General features: G+C 41.5%; 1 protein-coding gene across 3 annotated transcripts; it reads left to right on the top strand.

Annotated features, from left to right (window-relative positions):
- The first annotated feature begins 751 nt into the window (after positions 1 to 751).
- LOC308285947 (casein kinase I-like) lies at positions 752 to 23,241 on the top strand. Of its 3 annotated transcripts, none has more exons than XM_080726886.1 (12): positions 752 to 889; positions 5,900 to 7,246; positions 7,444 to 7,513; positions 8,294 to 8,442; positions 9,192 to 9,426; positions 9,822 to 9,907; positions 13,043 to 13,127; positions 16,486 to 16,631; positions 16,858 to 16,941; positions 17,921 to 18,022; positions 20,328 to 20,434; positions 21,035 to 23,241. In XM_080726886.1, exons 2-12 carry the CDS (start codon positions 6,986 to 6,988, stop codon positions 21,087 to 21,089), a joined length of 1,380 nt encoding a protein of 459 aa, XP_080583012.1. In that variant the 5' UTR covers positions 752 to 889; positions 5,900 to 6,985; the 3' UTR covers positions 21,090 to 23,241. The 3 variants fall into 3 exon arrangements, with proteins under 3 accessions (XP_080583012.1, XP_080583011.1, XP_080583013.1); XM_080726885.1 differs by having other exon boundaries at positions 16,483 to 16,631; XM_080726887.1 differs by lacking the exon at positions 17,921 to 18,022 and having other exon boundaries at positions 16,483 to 16,631.
- Positions 23,242 to 23,271: the final 30 nt, after the last annotated feature.

The following is a 23,271-nucleotide window of genomic DNA, read 5'->3' as shown; positions in this document are numbered from 1 at the left end:
ATACTGTTGTGGGCGGCCGGCATAGCCAAAGTTCCAAACCACCAACCTTTAAGAAAAGTCACACACCATCAAGCAAATACCAGCAAAAACTAACAAATGAATCCCCCTCCGCCTTTCAGCGGGAGAACCATAGTCATATTAAAGTAGGGGGAGAACACATGGACAGTGGGGAGAAAAAACTACTTTAAATCCCCTAAATCAAAAGCCTCCCTCCTCCCCCTTCGCTGTCTCCAACAGTCCGTCGGTTCGGGAAGCTTACAATATTTTCCTCCCCCAAAACCCTAATTTTCTGTCTCCAGTGGTTGAAAGTAAGTACTGTACTGACTACTTACAATTCCAATTTCCATTACTTCTACTCCACTACATCTCAGATCCAATAGCCAACGTTAATTTGAGAACTTACTTTATATATTGATTATTATTCATAACTTCAAAACTTGAAAGAAATTGTACATTCTGCATAAATTAGTAGTTTTACTTTTGTACTTTAAGTACATTTGTATACACAATACTTAACTTGTGTACTTTTACTCAATAAGTATTTTTTCCCCCGGACTTCTACTTGTAACTTGCGTATTTCTACATTGCAGTGTTGATACTTTTACTCAAGTAAAACATTCGAGTACTTTTTTCCACCATTGCTCATTTTCAGTCTCTATTCTCCAAAGAGGTTTACGCTGACTTCTGGCGCAGAGGCGGTCCCACTCGGTCCCACTACCCAACGCCAACGCAAACTGCGTGGCCGTCATTGGCGAGGTTCCTCAGCTGGTTTAGCTAAACATCCAGAGAGAGAAAACCGATGAACAAGAAAAAAAAACGAGCTGAAGAAGACCAGAATTGTTAAAGTCCGGACGGTTACGTTGGCGTCTTAAAAGGGAAAAGCCGTTAGGTGCGTAAACGAGGTTTCTTGCTGTTGTCGTACATTTTGTTCAGCCTGGCAATGTTTATGAATGGTTGGCAGTGTGTGGGGGATAGAAATGTAACATTAGCTAGCTAGCAGCTAGCGCGTTAGCGTCTATTTAGTTTCATATGGAGATTGGTGGGTTAGCTAGCTAGCTAGCTAGCTCGCAGTTGGGAAAATTAGCTCTGTAGCCATCTATTAAGGTTGTCAACAAGGTACTGACGCTATCATCTCTGATTTATGTTGGATGCAGTGTTGCATGCTGCAAAATAACCGAATGGTTTATTTCCATTTGATCCCAAAGAGACCATGGAGAATGATATTTAAGTTATTTCCATAAGGCTAAAGGCTAATTTATACTTTGTTTCGCGACACTTTCTAGAAGTGTCGCCTCTGAAGATTTCTCATTTTCGATCAAATGGCGTATTTTCATCTGACTAAAGTGTCGACGTTGCGCATGTCGACACTTTTAGCTTGAACTCACGTCATTTGTTTCGAGCGAAAGCGGTCGTGCGACGACGAGGTATAAATGAACTGTTGTTGGCCAGAACTAAGCTCAGCTGAGGCCAAACAACATATTCCCACAAACTAATGTGGCCTACCCCCAACTTCCTGTCTTATTTTGCTCGATTGGTGGTTGAATGTGTTATTTTTGCATCGAGCCACTTGATCAGCCAAACATCTCGATTGAACAATTGTTTGTTGGTGGTAAATTGTGAACTGATTCATTCTAACTGACAGTGTTTGTCTTAATACTAAATTGGCTGCGATAGTGTATGGTTAGGTGGCTAGCGTAGCATTCGAGCCATTCTGTTCTTCTTAACATAAAAAGCAGCAACATTCGGCAACCCTTCTGAAGCAACAACTTTCTATTTACATCATCAATGCAGCCATCATTAAATGCTTAACTTCATTTTTAACATGTTAAACACTGCTTGGTGCGTAGCGTAACACAATAGTGCAATACATATTGTAGACAGATGGCATCACAGTCAGTGGGATAGAAGACTGGTGTTTGTGAACTATGTTAAGGTGTAATGACAATAACATGTATAAATAAGGGATTTTAACAAGATGAGATAAAATGCCATCACATTTCCCCCTAACCACAAGTTACAGTTTAGCTCAATGGGAGACTATTGGGAGAGGATCCGTACTGATCCATTCCTATATACCCAATAGTAAAAACGTATGCCCTTGTTGTATTATTGCAAAGTGCATGGAAAACAGGCTTCCACTAAATGCTATAATGTCTTACAGGATATGCATTCAATATTTTGTATAGAATGGCCCCTTTCCATGAAATCACCCTCTGCTATATACCGGGCTTCTATCCAAACATCTGAGAGCTGGCTTTGGCCGTGTAGTTTGTTTGGACATTTGATACAGCAGTGCTGGATATTGACAGGTTGCGTTTGGGGTTACTTGATGTTATGATAAGTGGTCTCATCTATTTTTCTTTTGAGTACAGTCATAGGAAAATACTTGGTTCTGGACATCCATTGTGTCGAACTATGTGTATGCAGGTGCTGTCTTTTGTCCTCGATTTAGATCTCATAAGCATTTGGTGAAAATTTTAGAATCGCCAAAAAATAGGCCATCTACAGCATTGAGCTTGTAGATCTCTTCAGAGATTTTAGTGTACAGCCCCAGGTGATAGGAGCAGACCAATCCCCGGGGAGTCAATTAATAGCTGCTAGTAACTTGCTACTAGTAGCCAGCCATGGATGCACATCTAATTTGCATCACCCTCCATTGACCGCCCATTCATTCAATTAAAACAAATCTTGATTGTATATTAAACAATGTTAAACTCACCAATATTGCACCTGTATGGACAGCGTATGTTTTATCTTTTTTTTTAAAATCTTTGTCTCTGTTAAGTCTTTGTTTTAAAAAAGATTAATACAACCAGACTTTTGTTTCATGAATGGGCTGTCAATGGAGGGTGTTTACAGCAGATGCGGCTAGCATCTAAGTTGCTTGCGGTTACCGGTCAACTAATGTATAGGGGTTAAAAACACAGTGCCGGGCATACAGTTGATCCCTCTAAATTGGAATCCAGTCTATTGTTTTTATTTGACTGTAACAGGAAATGTAGAGAGGAAGCTTATATTAGTAAGCGTCTGGTCTCACATTGTCCTTAGCTGGGTGATAAGGATGTTTTGCTATGCTTTGGTGTGTGCTCGTGACAGACAGAACAAGACAAATGTACAGTACACAGACTGATGACATATGGCCAAATCAACAGTGAGTGAAGACTGATTTCATCTTGTGAACAAAAAAAGTCTTAAGTGTGTCTGTCTGTCTGACCAATGGAAAAAAGGATTTCAACTCAGACCTGCCAACCCGTACGCATTTTGCGTACTAAGCACGCATTTTAAGTGTCAATACGCAGGTACGCTATTTCCCCTCATTGTTACGCAACTTTGGGGGATCTGCAGCACACTATTGAAGTGAAACATTTTTGGTCCCTGCCGTGTAGTTCCTCCCAGGCACCACTTGAATGGTGTGTGAATGGGGCGCATGGCGCTGGGGAGCACTAGAACAGAAGGTATGCTCTTTTTTTGTCGTCAGAAGAAGAATTTAACCGGATGGAAACAGCAGTTTGTTTTGGTTTCATGTCAGCATGTAGTCAGCTGTCGCCGCTCGGTTTGTACATATATCGGCGATATTAATCAGATTAATTTAGATAAACGGAGAATGGCCGTGTTGTGCGAGTCGTCGGAGTCGATGCAGTTGCACAGGGACAATTCGCCCCCCACAATGCTGCCTGTAGTATAACAGGTAATATATAAACGTACAATAATATTACACTATTAAACTGCGGTCGCCACCGCTACAGCTTGTTGTGTATGAAGCCCGTGTTATACTGTACTTCGTCATACGACGGTGTTGCACGCGAGCAAAGTCGGAAAACTTGTGACGCAGGTCGTAGTACAGTAAACTGAAACATACATTGACCATGATTGGGCTTTAGAGTAAATATCCATCTCTAAAGCTATCTCTAAATGAGTATGAATGAATGAATTAGGAGGACTATATGTATTGTCAAAAACATTAAAGGTGAACAAGTTATTTATCACCTGTGAATATATGAAGACATTAATGGTTTGTTAACAATGAGTAGCCTGTATCCTCTATGAATGAATATACAGACTAGACGGTATGTGATCTATACACAATGTAGGCCTATATATCAATTAATGAATGCACTAGAAACCTACATGAGTTGAATACTTTCAACTTCATGCAAATCATGCACAGAAAGGTGGTTTTATTTAGGCTGCTCAATTAACAATGTTTAACAAAGACACAGGTAAATATTTAAAGGTAAATAGCCTACCTGACAATGTAAAGCTATTTTGCTATTTGAATAACATGATTATGTTGATGTATGTTCATTCATTAAGTCACTGGTGAGACTGTTTTGCTAGTCTATTGTTAACTAACTCTGAGCAAGTGCAGTTAGTATATTTTATTAAAGATTTGTCAACAATATTGCCAAAGCAACATTACTGTATTGCCTGGTAATACTAGCCTACTTTTTCTCCAGACCAAATGGCATTTTTATTTAAAAGGTTGTTCTAACATCTTGCCTCCTCCTATTAGTGTAAGTCAAGACATGCAATGTGCTACATTTCTGGTGTGAAATTTTGTTTAACATAACTGTAAAGGTCCCACCCAAAAAGGTGCATGGAACCCCCCAAAATATACGCTGTTTTGTGCGGGAAAACAACAAAAATTGCACTGCGGGAAGTGCCCGCGCATGAGTACTCAAAAAAAATTGCCAGGGTTGGCAGGTCTGTCAACTTAAAATATGTCATCCACAATCCACATCACTAAATTCTTATATATTATATTCATACATTATATAATCATTAACAGATATTAGACTTTTGTTTTTATTTAATATATTATATCCACTGTCAGGGGCAAAGGTGGAACATTTAGAATGATGGCATGCTTATTTTTTTATAAAGGTTTATTTCAGTTCGACATTTCAAAACAAAAACAAATTTAGAAATGGGCATATCCGCATAGTCCAATTTTGTGGCTAATCTCAGACCACCACCAAATTACAGATTTAGTTAGAGATTGAATTTGTGGTGTTTCATGGTACATGGCTTTGTGTTGTGATGATGATAGTGTATCAAGTCATTGAGGACAGAGTGACTGACACACACACACACACACACACACACACACACACACACACACACACACACACACACACCATCAGCTACTGTACCTGCAGACAAAGACCTATCCTCTGTTGTTTGAAGCAGAACCCGCTGGGGGTAGAAGGAGAGAAAGAGACCAAAGGAGTGGATGAGTGCTAAAGTTCAAAGGGCAGATGTGTAGAAAGGAGTTGATGAAGATGTGGTGCTGAGTAGAGAGGAACTGAGAGGAGAGAAAGATTAATGAGTGGAACTACTGGAAATCAGAAACAAAGAACTTGTTACTCCAGGTTTATTAAAGGTTTATGAATCGATTATTTTTTGTGTCTAAATATACTCTGTAGTCTTTCTCTTATCTGGTCCACTCCACATATCGATACTGTGATAACATTGTCTTTGGATGATCGTAATTAAATCAACCCAACCATTGATTGTTTTTTATTTATTCAGATAGGATGCATTGCTAAGCTTTAATACGTTTGGTCTATTATAATTTGTGTTGTGTAGTAGACAAGTTGTAGACTAGTTAGTAATACTACAAAATCAGGACATATTTCTCCATGTTTTGATTCTTTAAGAAAATTTAATTGAATAGTACTGGAATTGTATTGTGAAATATGATACATCTGAGTACAGCTATTTCAGTCCAGCATGAGTTGTTCATTGCTTAATGTTAGTACTCTGATATGTTTTAAAATGAACATTATGAACTGTGCAAGTGTATTAAGCTATAATACAGTCAATGCTCTAGAAATGCTCTGTATTAAATCTCTCTCCCTTTCTCCCTCCCCGCCCCTCCCTCTCTTTTTTTTTCTAGGTGGTGGATTCATTGAAACCTTAATACACAACACTCCTTGAACCAAGGATCAAAACTACTTCTGGTATTTCATACGACAAAGCTGTGTGTACCAGGTTGCTGATCTCTAGTAATTGTGACCTTAGGCTTTATATACCAGTGATCGCAACCAGCAAGTGGAGGACCGCCCACTGTGAAAACGACCAAGTAGCTATCTAGACCAGGACAGAGACAAATAGACGGACCTAGGCTAGAATAGAAAATGAAAGTATTCAGATGTGTTTGGAGAACAGATATGAAAAAGGGAGACATCTGAAGTCCTTACATTTTTGGTGTAAAAGTTTTCCCTGTTACTTTGTGGATAACGCTGGGTTAACGCTGCTAGGCTAAGGTCTTTCAAGACTTTAACTCTTTAACAGGAGTATTGTTGAAATTGCCTGCATGTTGTGCTAACTGCAGGTTTGGTATGGTCGATTGGTAAGGCTGAGCACAAAGCTAGCGTAGCCTGCTAGCTGCTTGTAGCATGTTAGCATGTGGCTAGCTAACTACAAATGGTGACAGATCATTATCCACCTCCTTTCCATCTTCACCCTTGGCCCCGATAGGGGGGCAGTATCCTCATTAAGGTCGTAGTGGTGCCCCTCCATGTTCATCCATTCATCCATCCATTGATCCATCTACTCATACAGCTACTTTGTGGTTGTTGCTTTTCCAGCTCACTCTCAGCCCATTGAATAGCTTTTAGGAAGTGCCTAGACACTGCCTCTCTTTCTTCCCATAAGTCTTTTAATTTATAGCCATACATTATTTAATTACAGCCCCAGTCTCGTTCCCTTCCCCTTTGTCATCCCCAGTGTAATCTGGACGTAACCTCAGGCCTGGTTTATTATTATCCTCAGCCCCTTCCTCAAATTTGAATTCAGGTGTGACCCCCATCCAGGTTAATTCAACTCAGCGCAGTCTGTGGCCTCTCCCCGAACCTCCCACTCTCAAATCCAGCCTAGTAGCCTAACGTTTGGTAGTCAGGCCGGCAGGCAGCCATTTTGGTGGTCACGTGGGTTGCATGGACTCAGCTTAATCGTGGAGAGGCCAGGCTACCACAAACTGATGGACTTTGACAAGCGGGGCGCAGGAGGAGGCGGTGGTGGAGGGGGGGGAGGGGGGAAGGGGGAGCCCGAGGAGGGGAAGAGGATGTCGGGGAAGACGGGGAGTCGATCGGGGCATGGCAGCCGGAGCGCCGGCTCCAACTCCGGAGTTCTGATGGTTGGGCCGAACTTCCGGGTGGGAAAGAAGATCGGCTGTGGGAACTTTGGTGAGCTGAGACTCGGCAAGAACCTCTACACCAACGAATATGTGGCCATCAAGCTGGTAAAACACCTGACTTTGTTTTGTTTGTCTTAGTAAGTTTCTCTGGATAAGTGCCTAAATTGTTATTTGTTTTGAATATGACCAAGTATGTTGGTCAAGAAAATACTGGATGCCCCATTCTTGTCCCATTCATTGTTAGGCTTATATCCATTTTATATATGATAAGAATCATTTGATTATACCTGCTTCCTTTTCAGGAACCAATCAAGTCCAGAGCACCGCAGCTCCACCTGGAGTATCGATTCTACAAACAGCTGGGGAGTTCAGGTGAGAAGCTTTAAAGGTCAATGGTGTAAACAATTAAAAAATCACTGTAGAGGTAATGGTGTAAATAATAAGCGTGGGGGGGGGGGGGAAACAATTAGTAACAGACAATGCACAGTTAATTAGGAAAATATATTTTATTTGTAGGCATGGCTACTACATGTTTTATCATGTAAATCAGGGGTCTTTAATGTTTTTCTACTACACTACATTGTGTTGCAGATTAAACATTTTCATAGATAGATTCATAGACTTTTTGAAAGCGCTATCAGTGTGTAGCATTTTGAGTTGGATTCATGTTAATGTGTATTTTCAGACGGTTAACCTCAAAACTTATACTTGGTCTGCTCTTTATTCCTACAAGCTCACAACGCCTCGCAGCTGTTTTTGGATCATGTTCCCTTCAGAATAGGGATGCTAGGGTTCAAGTGGTTTTAAAAAATCCTATCGCAGAAAGATTTGGCGGACTCCCTGTTGTAACTCTGAGGACCCCATAGGGGTCCCGGACCCCTTGTTGAAGGCCCCTGAAGCATGTTGCCTACCATGAATCCAGCTTGTGTTTCAGTAGCACGAATATCAAAAATACAAAACAGGATTTACGCTTGAGCAATGAGCATTGTTGAAAAGTCTAGAACAAGGATACAAGGATTTGGTTGTGATGTCACTATCAGTCTATCAGACTCATGTAACAAAGACAGCACTCACAGCTTTGGTCGAATTTACATTGTAAATGCCCTGTCTATACCTCCCTTCCTAATTCTCTCTCTCTCTCTCTCTCTATAGAGGGTGTACCTCAGGTGTTCTACTTTGGACCATGTGGTAAATACAACGCCATGGTTCTGGAGCTGCTTGGACCTAGTTTAGAAGACCTGTTTGACCTCTGTGACAGAACCTTCTCTCTGAAAACCGTACTCATGATAGCCATACAACTGGTAAGACACACACACGCACGCACGCGCACACACACACACACACACACACACACACACACACACACACACACACACACACACACACACACACACACACACACACACACACACACACACACACACACTTTAAGATTGCACACATGAGAGAGTATTATTTGTTTCAAACATCCACAGTCAAATTTAAAGGTCAACTCCTCCCTAAATCACTTCTAGGCTCATTTTCCTACTTATATTGATCCAAAAAGACTCTCCATGGGAAATGCCCCTGTTGTCCAGTTTCCCCAGCAGATCTCATAGCTTAAGAGTGGAACCTATAAGCCTATCGCATTTACACTATTTGTTGTGGTCAAAATATTTTTTATTTTTCATGAATGTGTTAGTAGTTGTCATTACAAACACATCCATGCCATCGTTGTCCAACACAAGCCATGTCCCAGTACAGTCACTTTGATTGGCAGTTGTGAAGTGATTTAGGGAGGAGTTGTCCTTTAAGAAGACATGGTATCAGTGTCTGGAGATAGTGCTGTGGAAACGAGCAGATCTGTAATCCACACTGTATACTTAAACTTGTTGCACCCTTGCAGATAAGTGATGTTATTCACAAACACAAGTTTTAGTTACCAGTGTTTCAGTTGATTCCTCAACAATCATTAAAAAAAAAAAGTATAACAGAGCTTTCAACACCCCCAGACAAACGCAGAGAGAGAGCTATTGACATTGTTGTTTATTTGCTTATTAACCTCCCATAGATAACCCGTATGGAGTTTGTCCACACCAGAAGTCTGATCTACCGCGATGTGAAACCAGAGAATTTCCTGGTGGGCCGACCTGGTTCTAAACGCCAACACACCATCCACATCATCGACTTTGGCCTGGCTAAGGAATACATAGACCCAGAGACCAAGAAACACATCCCTTACAGAGAACACAAGAGTCTGACAGGAACTGCCAGATACATGAGCATCAATACACATCTGGGGAAAGGTGAAAATCTGGAGCATACTGTATAAACACATTACTAATTAATTAAGCAGTATTTATATAATTATACTGCTGTTTCACTGACAGATGTTGATTCGATGGTTTTTAAGTTGTATATAACTGAAGTATGTTGTTGTTCTATGTACAGTATATTTAACTAAAGACCATGTGTCTTTACTGTCTGTTGGAATGAGTGTGTTTCGCTAACAGTGCTAGAAAGATGCGCGCACACACACACACACACACACACGGCACACGCGCACACACACGCACACACACACACACACACACACACACCTCCCCCCGCTCCTGGAAGACTGAGGCAAAGATCAAACTGCGTAGCTTGGAGTTGGTTGTGATTTAAATCTGTGTTGGTTCCTTTCCTTTCATCTCCTCAGAACAAAGCAGGCGGGATGACCTGGAAGCTTTAGGTCACATGTTTATGTACTTCCTGCGAGGCAGCCTGCCATGGCAGGGGCTCAAGGTGAGTGCCCTTTTAGAACTTATCCATAATGAGGACAAAAAAATAAATTATTTGCATTTACTATAAAAAAACCTCCAGATCCTGTGCGTGCATAGCAGTGCGTGACACCTCATCCCAGCTCAGCAGAAGCTGACCTGTTCTGACATCGCAATGATGTTGCAAATTAATTCCGTCCTTGTCCCTTTTATGCCCATATATGGGCATATTGTGTCAGTATAACCAGTGTTGTTGCTGCGACACTAGTACCGTGCAAATGAATTTGGTCCTTGTCCCTTTTCTACCCCTATATGGAGATCCCTGATGTCATCAATATTAAGCCCATATATTGGAATGCCCATATTCATGGGTTGCATTTGTAGTCCTACACCAGCCATTTCGAGGACCAACACAGGTGTTTTGATTAACATAGAACATTGGTTCTATGCCAATCAGACAAATTGAACACCTGTGTTGGTCCTCAATATGGCCGGTTTAGGACTACAAATGCAACCCATGAATATGGACATATTGTGTCAGTCATGTGGTCTATGACATCAAACATCTATGTCAGCCGTCAGTCAACTTCATATTTGGAAAAATGGCCCGACTTAAACAATCAACCACAAGGCGAGTCACACTTGCAAATGAATTCCGTCCTTGTCCCTTTTATGCCCATATAATGGAGATCCCTGGTGTCATCAATATTAAGCCCATATATGGGAATACCAGCGCTTGCCCATCAGTCTGCATGCGCCCATGTGCGCGACCTCGCCCTGAGTGCTTTTTAATCTAAGCAGCATTCATGGAAAGTCATGTTTTGTAATGATAAATGAATTTACTGTGTATACACTAATCCGAGTAGAGCTTTGTGTATCTCGCCACCTAGTGGCAGCGACATTACTGATTGGTTGACACACATCAGTAGCAGCCCAGCCTCAGTGACAGTCAACGCAAGTAGCAGCCCAGCGTCGGTGACACAGTCAACGCAGACATGTCAAGTTGGATTGATGATGTTGGATTGATGATGATGATGCATACAGTGTATCGTTACAATTAGATAGCTAACGTAACTAGCGTGACAGTTTTTCCATGTTTTCCCACAGTTTTAGTGTTTGGTTAATGGAAATAGAGCATGCTATTTCCATAACCAATAACTCAAATCACCGATAAGCTACCTTCATCTGTAACTGAAAGCCACTGTCTAACATCATCAATCCAACTTGACATGTCTGCGTTGACTGTGTCACCGACGCTGGGCTGCTACTTGCGTTAACTGTCACTGACGCTGGGCTGCTACTGATGTGTGTTAACACATCAGTAATGTCGCTGCCACTAGGTGGCGAGATACACAAAGCTCTACTCGGATTAGTGTATATATAAGGGTGTCTTACTGGTGTGTGTATATCTATCTCTATCTCTCTGTCTCTCACGTTTGTGTATTGTATGACAAAAGTCAGTCTCATTTTAATTACTTGTGTCAAACGTACTGCAGGATTACACCAGAAAGCCTTCACACACAAGTAGGTCGGGAGTGGCTTATTGTCGGTAACAGCCTGTAACACGCAGGAGTCTGTCCCCGTTACAATGCGCTAGACCCCTGGGAGATGGACTGCTGAGGTGGAGCGCCACACCTACCATCAGCTCCCAGTACTTGCCGCATGACAAGCCGTGCTACTCATACGCTGAGTTGGCGGTGCCCGGAATTGAACCCATGACCTTGCGGTACAGAGGCGAGAGCTCTACCGACTGAGCTACCCAGGCACAAAAGCCTTTATGAATAAATATAAATCATGTTTCATATTTTATACTCTACTCAGTCAATTACATGGTAGCAATGCATTCAGGCACGCACAGAATGGTGTATAGTAGAGGTGATTAAGTGACTTTGAACCTGGCATGGTTTCTGGTGCCAAATGGGCTGGTATTTCAGAAACTGCTGATCATGCACACCCATCTGTAGGGTTTACAGAGAATGGTGCAAAAAAATAAAAGACGGATAGAAAGGCAATAGTAACTCAAATGACTAATCGTTACATCCCAGGTATGTAGAAGAGCACAACATGTCAAACCTTCAGGCAGATGGACTTCATCTGGGCTTACAGAAGACTACAGCAGGTGTCACTTCTGTCGGCCTCCGATTGAAAAACGGAGGCTACAATTTGCACAGGCTCACCATAATTTGATGATCAAAGATTGTACAAAATCTGCTTTGTCTGATGAGTCTAGATATATGCTGCGACACCCGGATGGTAGGGTCAGCATTTAGCGTCTACAACATGAAAGATGGATCTGTCCTGGCTTTAATCAACGTTTCAGGCCACGTTCAAAGTCACTTAACCCATTTAGGCCTGAACACAATATGACGCAATATTTTATGCTTTAAATATTAAAAAATAGCAGATATACAAGCTCACAGCGCGGCACCGAGTGCCGCGCTGCGAGCTTGTAGATCTGCTATTTTTGAAAAATCGTGAAAATTAGAATTTTGACCCGATTCTGATAAGTGTCTTTTGAATCCTTCTAAGATTTTTGGAAAAAAACTGTTTCTATGTCAGCAATCTGGCCAGGCCAGCCATCGTCAAAGAAAAGTTCAGTTAGTCTGTTCTTGAGAGACTACTATGTCAGTGGTGCTCAAACCTTTTCATGTGAAGGACCCCCAAAATGATATGTATTTGGCCACGGACCCCCATTTCAAAATATTTAGTTCCAGGGACCACCCAGAAGCAAATTTTGAGTTACAAACGTTTGCTTTGAAAATACATATATTCAAAGATTTGCACACATTTTCACGACTTTTTTCAAAAATAGCAGATCTACAAGCTCGCAGCGCGGCACTCGGTGCCACGCTGTGAGCTTGTATATCTGCTATTTTTCACTGGTTAAAGCATTCAATAATTTTAGGCCTAAATGGGTTAAATCGCCTTTCATCCCCAATCAAAACCTGAATATAAGGACAGACACTCTTTCAACAGTTATCCTTAATGGGCATCTATCTGTCAAAGTTCTGCAATGTACATCCTAGTAGTGCAATTGTGCCAGAGTCCATGGAAGAGCCAGTAGTCAATTTCAAATGGATGTGGAAGCTGGTAGTGGACAAAATGTCCATCGTGAATAAACTAATGAGTTATTTTCTCTCTCTTTCTGTTCCTCCATCAGGCTGACACACTGAAAGAGCGGTATCAAAAGATAGGAGACACAAAGAGGGACACGCCCATAGAGGTCCTCTGTGAAAGCTTTCCAGGTCTGTGTACACACACACACACACACACACACACACACACACACACACACACACACACACTGTACTTATTCACGCATACCAAGGTAGTAATGTCTGCCAGTAATGTGGTCATAACATATTACACAGTAATGTGACCCATTTCCATAAAGGACATGTTAAAAAGTGATGCCTTTTTTATAATTATTATACGTATAGTGCTCCATTGTCAGAGTACTTGAAGGCCAGTCTATGATGTTAGTACCTATATCTCAACAAAATGTATGTTTAACCATTTATCGTTGCAGATTACAAATTACTTCTATTTGCCACATACACATCCATTATAGCAACAAAACAAGTTTTCCTCCAGTGTCTTTGGTCCAGCACCAACTTCATGTTATCTTTGAACCTTTAATCATTGATCGTCTCTCTAAAAAACAGGATCTAATTTCTTCTACTTAGATTTTTCAACCCTTATTCTACAAGGCAAACTGACCTTGAATACAAGTAGGCGATGTCTGCGCGCTTCAGCCAGCAGATCGGTAGAAGGACTCGTTGGTGCTCAACAAGGACAAACTATATCAAAAAGACATATTACCTGGGCACTTCAAAAATGACTACCCAGAGTCTCTGAGGAAGACTAAACGTCGAAATGTCAGTCACCCTGTCGCTCTAATAAATGAACGTGCAGACCAGTTGAGTGCTCCATCTTTTTTTATCTGGGTAGTCATTTTTGAAGTGCCCAGGTAATATGTCTTTTTGACCTTGAATACATTCTCTTTTATATTCTATATCGGGTACAATAGAGCAGTGGTTCTCAGCCTGTGGGTCGGGGGTCCCCAAATTATTTTGGGGGGTCCCCAGATATTAAGCTCAATGTTAACATTGTTTCACTCAACAGTAAACAGACCAGCATTAGGGTGGATCTTAAATTACCTTTTTTTGATTTTCTTGAGTCTCACCCCCCAATTATGTTCCAATGTACAAAAAACTGCTTTGGTTAAAATTTGGTTGAATTTCAAGCATATTTAGAGGTAGCTCAATCAAGTCAAAGATTGTACATTTTATTGGTCAAAATCGAATTGCACTGCAGGCACATTTAAGTTATACATTACACATTATTCTTATACTAAGCACAGAAATTATATTTTTTAAGCTTACAAATCTAAACACAAATCTGATTACATGTTTGTCATATGTCAAACCAGAATTAATGTATTGTAGGAAATAGCAAGGCAAAGAATGACAATTTGCAATTTTTCATTTAACGTGCACAATGACATGTCTTTATTGCACACTCTTCAATCATACTCACAACACACAACAAGCACACAGCCCCACTTCCTTGTTTACCCCCAAAACCCCCGAAAGTCACTGCAGTATAGCAATTCAGTAGTTACTGATCAATTAAAGTTTGTTTGCGGCTATTGGGATACTTGTGCCGATAGTCCTGCACAATTTCCAGCAAGTATTGGAGTTGGGACTCATCTTTAGTAATGAGACCACAGTATTCTTGTATTAGGGCAACCCCACGCTCTGCATGATCATTGACAACATTCATCGCCTTCACTACAGCCAGAGCTTCTTGGTAGTCCTCCCTGGGCTCCCACTCAAAGCACCTTGGAAAAAAAATTCAATGTTCTTCCTTGCAATTGTTCCAAGGTCAACAGTAATTCTTCATATGCCCCTGTTCACCATAAGTGATTGGACAACTTTTGAGAAGCAGCTTTAGACACTCAGCATTTATTGATGAACCGGATACCTCGCTGCTCGAGGTATCCGGTTCAGAGCTCCAGGAGCTACCCATCATGCCCGTTGGATGGCAAAGGTTATTTATTGTATGAAGATCTGGATGTTTCATGGCCAATTCAAACTGACCTTCAGGGAAGAAAAAGCATGCATGGATTTGTGCATTTATGCAGTTTGCAATTATGTGAAGGCATGGATGATGGCACCTGTTGCTGTCAGCGCTCCACTAAATGACTTGGCAGCTGTTAAAATCGTTGCTGGAATATTCATCAATAAATGCTGAGGTGTCTAAAGCTGCTTCTCAAAAGTTTTCCAATCATTTATGGTATTTGGCTCCAGAGATCGTCGGACTTGCATTGTTTGACAGTCAAGTGAGCGTGCAAACGAAGAGGCTGATGGTGAGAGCCATGAAAGATGGAAATGAAGATCATGAACAGGGGCATATGAAGATAATTACTGTTGACCTTGGAACAATTGCAAGGAAGAACATTGAAGTGCTTTTCAAAATGATGGATCTCCCAGATGACTTCCTTGACGTTGATCCCGATGAGTGGGAGCCCAGGGTGGACTACCAAGAAGCTCTGGCTGTAGTGAAGGCGATGAATGTTGTCAATGATCATGCAGAGCGTGGGGTTGCCCTAATACAAGAATACTGTGGTCTCATTACTAAAGATGAGTCCCAACTCCAATACTTGCTGCAAATTGTGCAGAACCATCGGCACAAGTATCCCGATAGCCATAAACAAACTTTAATTGATCAGTAACTACTGAATTGCTATACTGCAGTGACTTTCAGGGGTTTTGGGGGTAAACAAGGAAGTGGGGCTGTGTGCTTGTTGTGTGTTGTGAGTATGATTGAAGAGTGTGCAATAAAGACATGTCATTGTGCACGTTAAATGAAAAATAGCAATTTGTCATTCTTTGCTTTGCTATTTCCTACAATACATTAATTCTGGTTTGACATATGACAAACATGTAATCAGTTTTGTGTTTAGATTTGTAAGCTTAAAAAATATAATTTCTGTGCTTAGTATAAGAATAATGTGTAATGTATAACTTAAATGTGCCTGCAGTGCAATTCGATTTTGACCAATAAAATGTACAATCTTTGACTTGATTGAGCTACCTCTAAATATGCTTGAAATTCAACCAAATTTTAACCAAAGCAGTTTTTTGTACATTGGAACATAATTGGGGGGTGAGACTCAAGAAAATCAAAAAAAGGTAATTTAAGATCCACCCTAACCAGCATACAGTATAGGAGTATACATGGTATCTGCACATTTCTAGTGACAAATTAAGGACTTAAAATATAAAATATGATTATTTTGGGGGTCACAGCCTGAAAAGGTTGAGGGATGTTTACACACATTGATGTACACACACCTGGGATCTGCAGAAATGGCATGTATGTCACTTTTTTGCTGCTTCTACAGAAATCACCCCTACGTGTCCATTTTGTGTCTTGTGATTTCTCATAACAGCCATGTAAATCTTTATCCTTAGTACATTTGTATATGTGTGTGTATTTATGTACTGTACATTTGTGTGTGTGTGTGTGTGTGCGCGTGTGTGCGTGCGTGCGTGTGTGTGTGTGCGTGCGTGTGTGCGTGCGCGTGTGCAACAGAAGAGATGGCCACCTACCTACGGTATGTGCGTCGGCTAGACTTCTTTGAGAAGCCAGACTATGACTATCTTCGGAAGCTCTTCACAGACCTCTTTGACAGGAATGGATATGTCTTTGACTACCAGTATGACTGGACTGGAAAGCCACTGGTGAGTGTGTGTGTGTGTGTGTGACTTTATATTAAATGGTGAACTGAGCTTTGGCCCCGTAAAAAAAAATTACATGATATTATTGGTCAGCAGGTTAAAAAAAATAAAAAATAATAGCATATAACTCATAAATCCCATAGAGATAATCAAATGTCCACATGCCACTTTTTAATTACTCATTGACCATTGCGGTTGCCAGCTCTGACCTAATTTCCTGTGTGTCTAGCCCACTCCTATTGGTCCAGTGGCCAGCGAGACTCCACTTCAGACCAGTAGCCGAGAGAAAGCACCACAGCAGACCAAAAACCAGGTACGCACGCACGCACGCACGCACGCACACACACACACACACACACACACACACACACACATGCTCACCACAAACCAAACGACACTCTGTTGAGTGTCGTTTGGTAGAGACAAGTAGAAGTAGAGACAGACAACACGCACACAATGCATGCATACTAATATGCTCATACACATACGGTTTGTACGTGTATATTAACATACCGGCACACAAAAAAAAACAGGCCAAGGGGATTCACTTCTGAGTTCCGGATAACTTGCTTATCGGGGATCTAGGCTCATTAAAATGTGGTTAGTTAGCGGGGATGGTGGGGGGTTCTTTCTTAATTTAGATTGAAGAGAATAATGTGACAAGAAGCCGAGGGTAGAGAGGAGGGAACGATGAGCGAAGTAGGCCTCCGGCTGGAATTGAAGAGGATGTTGTGATTATGTGGACAACATACTATCCGGTTAGATACTGACTCAGCCCGAATATGTGGCTGTACTTTTTCACAATCAGGACCGCACTTCATCAATTAACAATCCAGGTCATTGACAGTTGAGGGAAAGTAGTGCATAGAATGAACAGGACCACCTGTTCTCTTTCTTCTCCTTCCTCTGTCTTTGCATGGGGCTCTCTCACGTGCACACCCTCCCATGCACTCTTGATTATTTGCGCACACTTTCAACGCGCACACCCTCCTGTAGCATCTACACCAAATATCTTCTCTAAACCCGTTCTTCCTCTTCTGTTTCCTCATACACTACCACCATTCCTTGACTCGTCTTTATTTTTCCCATGCTTTGCTTTTACTCCCTTGCTTTTGTCTACTTATCCATGCCCTCTTTATCCTTCCTTTCCTCACGTTTACTTTCAACGTCTATCCCACATTTCTTCCCTCCCATCACCTCACCCCCTTCACCTTATCTCCTCCTCGCCCCCACACCCCCTCCTTTCCCACCTTTCTCCCACACTCGTTCTACTGACGTCCTGTCACCTCTAGTCTCCAGAGGGGAAAGGCAGTGAGTCTCAGCCCACTCCAGTGACCAATCGAGAGTTGCTGGGCTCCCATCTCACTGCTGATAGGCTGGGAGGCTCTGTCCAGGTACTGGGAGGGTCTGTCTCTGTCTACCTTTTCCGTCTTGTCTGTCTGCATGCCCCTCTTTGTCTCTGCAGCTGGACTGACTTCACGTATGTCTAGCTGTTGGGGTCATTTAGGAGTGTGTCATTGTGTGTGGGTGTTAAATACCAACCCAAAGGTGTATTCGGTTGTATTCACACCTGGTAAGACCACAGTGTTGACCACTGAGCATGCCTTGCTCCAGGGCACAGCAACAGTAGATGCTGAAGTTGACGGACTGATAGAAAATGTCTATCATTAGAAAAATCGTTCTTTTTGGATTTGATAAAATTGCATGTGAATCCAGACGGGGTGCATATATTGTCTTCATCTCCGCTTGCCTGTCCTCCTTTTAGGACAGGCAAGCGGAATGAATGAATTTTTATCTTCTTGCTTGCTCCCTTCTTGTCTGTTTTACAAGAGAGACAAATGAAGGAAAATCGTTTTGCCATTTAAGTTAATTAAAATGTATTTGCATCTGAGACATGCATCTGAGAAGTTAGAGCACAGGGTCGGCCACAGTGTTAACCTTTGAGGTTCAGTGCAAGGGGCAAGTTCCTTTTGCTTCTGGGTTCTCATTGAAGCTGCTGTTCCAATTAATGGCCCAGCAGATGTCGCTATTTCACCTTCTACTGGTACCAGAAAACCAATGTAATGTCTGAGGATTTGGCGATCTTTACACTTTATTTTCTTATCTTAATAAACCTTTTCATTAACACTTAATGTCTTCAGTCGCTAGTTTAAAGTCTTTTTTAAATCATCATGATAATGTGTTTAGTGAATCATGGTCACGTTAATATGAAAAGTAATTATAAAGTAGGTTATGTTTCTAGGCTTTGTATTGGCTATACAGAGTGAAGACCCGCCTTCCAGCCAATAGCATTCATTGGGTACCATTTCTGGAGCGGATATAGACGGGTTTCTGCTCCACGTCACACTGATGGGTCGGTACCAAAATTAGCCAATAAATAGAAACCATGCAGCGCTCCCCAAAACAACAGGTTTGGGGATTGGTGGGAATTGATTACATGATACATTCAGCTGCGCATTTAGTCTCAATGTTTGTAAACAAGAAACGGGTCTATAGAAAGATGGCAGATTTGCATTTGTGGAAAAATAGGCTTAATTTACGGTCTGTAGAAACCAATGGCGTGGCTCTGTCGATTTTTTTTATTTAATTTTGTTTACTGTCTATGGTTCAGTGTCTTGCTCGAGCACTTGGGCAGATTAGGTTGCCACTGTAGATAATTATAGTACCAGCCACCATTCAGTCATCAGTTTATGGTTGGAATACACTCCTGTCTGTGTCTATCACAAAGGGAAGAGTGAACGATGGAGATGATTGGAGGTTGAACAGAACACTTGTTGGAGGAGTGGGGGTCTATAAGTGTGAGAGACTGTTAGTTGAATCTTTAAAATTGGTGGTTAAACTAATGGAAGTGGCAGGTAGAAGAGATGAGTACAGTTGCCACAGCGAGATTGTTCCAGCATGTATTTGTTGCCAAAATCTGTCCAACTAAGAGATGACGTAAAAATGACCCAGGTCACCAGTTGTCAATGCTTACACAATGACGCTCCTCTGAAAACAGTCCTATGTTGCTTAAAATCCATTTTCATATTAAAGAGGACATTATTATCTTTCTAACCTCATCAATATTGTTTTTGGACTGCATTTACAAACTGCCACCAAAACTTTTAAAAGCAACCCCAAAGTATAAAATGATGTGTTTTGTATGAGTTGTATTCACTGCACATCCAGAGCAACTCACACTGTTCACATTTAAGCATCTTCTCTCTTTTTCCTCCCCAGTGGAATCTATTGATTGTGTATCCTGTAACACGCTTACGTCCACGCGTTTATTTGACATTTTCCAAAACAAGGAAAGAGTGAAAGCAAACACCCATAAGCATACAGTATGTGTGTATTATTGACACTCACAATAACACTCATTCTTAAGATGAGATAACTCATCTTATTTTTTTACTTTTACATTAAATTGTCTGAATTGCAACACAGTATTTACAAATAATGAAAGCCAAGACTTGGCTTATGATCAAGATATTTTTGAACTAAAATCTAAATATTTCTCCAACAGTACCTATTACAGTGACACCCATATAGGCAATCAGATCACATTCAGCTCCAGAAATAAAAACAAATCTTTGGAGAGCTGAACATTTTATTCACCACCAGACCACTCTGTCTCATGGAAAGGTTTTGGGCAGCGTTCATACACCTCACTTCATGACTCAACATCGGTCCTCTCACCCCTCCCCTGTCCAATTGCAGGTGATGAGTTCCACCAATGGGGAGCTAAACACAGATGACCCTACTGCGGGACACTCCAACGCACCAATCACAGCCAACGCTGAGGTAGAAGTGGCTGATGAGACCAAGTAAGGACAAACGCACACAGGCACAATCGTAGACAAGTTCAACCACTCTTCACACAACAGAAATAATAATTGCATTTGGACATTCATTAACGCAATAAGTACTTTTAGAAGAGCAAGGGGCAGGACATGCAGTCACAGATGTGTTTATAGAGCAGGGGTCTTTAATGTTTTTCAGGCCAAGGCCCCCATAGCTGAGAGAGAGACGGAGCAGGCACCCCCACTACATGATATACAGTATACTGTAAAATTGAGTTGCAGATTAAACTCATTCATAGATGGCTTCATAGACTTGTTTGACAGTACTCACCAGGGTTGTTTGTTAACACATTATTTTTAAAGTAAGGGGGGGGGGGACCTTTCACACAAAGATTGGGCAGCCCTCCTGTAGTAACTCTGAGGACCCCCTATGGGTCCCAGACCCCCTGTTGAAGACCCCTTTGAGCATTTTATAATGGCTTTGAATCATAATCAAGGACCAGTATGTCTGCTATTTTCTCTCTTTTTGTTTTATTATTCAATTTTGTTAGCCAATAATAATGTGCACAAAATTGGGATGCCAGGGTGAAATTGTTTCTTAGTTTGAATGTTTGTGTTTTTCAGGTGCTGCTGTTTTTTCAAGAGGAGGAAGAGGAAAGCTCTCCAGAGACACAAGTGAAAATGAGGGAGATGAGAGACGACACAACTCCGCTCTCTTTGTCTCCTCTTGGCTTTCTTGCTCTCACTCAACCACAACACTTCACACCCTCCCCTCCTCTCTATCACCCTACCACCCTCTCCTCCGCTGTTGGAGTGTCTTGTAGTCTAAGCAGCGGTTGGCTGGTGTGTTCTGGACCAGAGGTCAGCAGCACAGCCAGACAGAAGGATGCGCTTCCTAGTTTAGTCTGGTTCAATCTATTCTGGTCTGCTGTGTGCTTGCCCGAACAGGGTCGGACCATAATAGAACCCTTCAGAAGCAGGACAGACAGCGTGGGTCTGCTCGTCTGATGTGCCTCTGGACTCCAGTGGACCTTAAATGTATGCTAGCTATACTAGCAGTGAGCACAGCATGTCTTAGAAAGGAACTCTTATGTATTTATGGCTCTGACCAGGTTGAATATAGATAATGAACTGGATCAATGCAAATGCAGCAGTGGAACTTATTATTGGGACCACAATGGAATTGGTGACTTGCAAACTGTTTAGCTGGCAACCTTGCAGCTAGCCTGTTTGTTGACTTGCCTTTTTAGCTGGCATGTGTTTGACTAGCCTGTTGGCTATCAGATCGGCTGGTTCATTAGACATAAGGTGGGAGAGGAGTGGGACAGGTGTGTTTCTAATGGATGGACGGATCAACAGGAGAAGAGGAATTCTGAGACTGGATGATGCAAATGCATACACAGATGCATATGCGTACAGACAAACATTGTCTGGAGCTGGTCATTACAAAGAGACATTTCTTTGGATGCAGCTCCCACACACAGTCTGTTGTTTTTATTTTGGGAGCGGCTTGGTCTGTTGCTGCGACGCAACAGGCTAAGTATATTTCCTGAAGTTACATTCACCCTGAGATGGAAATCTCATGTCTACCCGATTCAGACGTTTAAAAAAACATGTAAAAGGTTCTATCTATGCCCTCTTTTCTTTTGTAATTTAAAAACAAAAACGGTCTACAATTTGGAACCCTTATACCTAGTTCAGACCTTCACTGGAATTCCGCTTTCTGAGAAAGCGGTTTGGTTCCATTCCATGCTTTGTCCGGAGAGGAGAAAAGTTGATTCAAGCTTAACTTTTCTCAAGTTTGTGGCAAGACATGGCAGCAACCAATCAGAAACAGAAGCTTGGTGTATGTTTCTAGGAACTCCTTCCTTATTGAGGCACACAGAGGTGACAGGGGGCCTGTTTCACGAAGGCAGAATTAAATAATCCAGGATTTAAACCAAATACAGGTTTGACAAAGTCTTCTCTGTACAGCCTGGTTTAGCCTGGTTCCACTAACGCCAAGCCAGGCTGAGAAGGAGTGACTTTGTCGAGCCAGGATCGTAAATCCAGGCTGAATGCGCGTTCATGCATTCCTTGAAAAGACCATGGAACCCTCATCTAACAACAAGCTATAGTGTGTCTATAACCGAGTGACAATGAAATCACATGAGTCATTGTGAAACAATCATGATTCATGGTCACACACTAGTTCAGTAATCTAATTAAATTGATTATATCTTATTCTATTTTTTTATTTTAATGCAGTGTAATTAGAACATATCATTGGTTTACGATTGGAGTCATTGGACTAACCGCTATTTCACAAAATGCGATGAACAAGGGACTGAATTAATAAAGCTTGGCTGTTATCCTGGTCCGGAGCAGGCTAACTTCACAGTTTAATTTCCATGGTAATGAATGTGGAATAACATTAATGAAACAAACGGAGTCCTGGTTTAACATATCCAGGTTAACTGGCTAGGCTAATCTGCCGAGATAATTCAGCTTTCATTGAACCGATTAAGCACTGATCGTGGCTAATTTAATCCAGGATATCTGATAAATCCAGGCTTTAGACCTGATCTAGGTTTCATGAAACAGGCCCAGGGATGTTTTGAGTACTTGGGAGAAGTTGGGACACTGATGGTCTGAACTAGGCGTTGCTTCCTTCCGCTGTTTTGAGTTGTTGGAAAACATTTTTTGTTTTCAGTAGCTTCTAGTGAGTTCCTCAAATTTTATTTTTTTTAAATAACTTGTCTTTTTAATTTTCTGTTTTGTTTTTGTTTGTCCTCTGTCTCTCTGGGTTGGAGGATTTAATGTCTGCCAGATAACTCCATTAAAACAACTGAATGAAAGAAAATGTGTTATAGCCTATATAT

The sequence above is a fragment of the Nannobrachium achirus genome (assembly GCF_963921795.1).
Source record: "Nannobrachium achirus genome assembly, chromosome: 5".
Lineage (NCBI taxonomy): Eukaryota > Metazoa > Chordata > Actinopteri > Myctophiformes > Myctophidae > Nannobrachium > Nannobrachium achirus.
Note: the sequence above shows the minus strand (reverse complement) of the source record. Positions and strands in the feature narration are given on the sequence as shown.

What these genes read in the sequence shown, in the direction of transcription:
- LOC308285947 (XM_080726885.1), top strand. Translation starts at nt 6,986, where the DNA reads ATGGACTTTGACAAGCGGGGCGCAGGAGGAGGCGGTGGTGGAGGGGGG. An exon ending in CAAACAGCTGGGGAGTTCAG is followed by an intron (nt 7,514 to 8,293) that starts GTGAGAAGCTTT and finishes CTCTCTCTATAG; the next exon opens with AGGGTGTACCTCAGGTGTTC. An exon ending in TGCCATGGCAGGGGCTCAAG is followed by an intron (nt 9,908 to 13,042) that starts GTGAGTGCCCTT and finishes TTCCTCCATCAG; the next exon opens with GCTGACACACTGAAAGAGCG.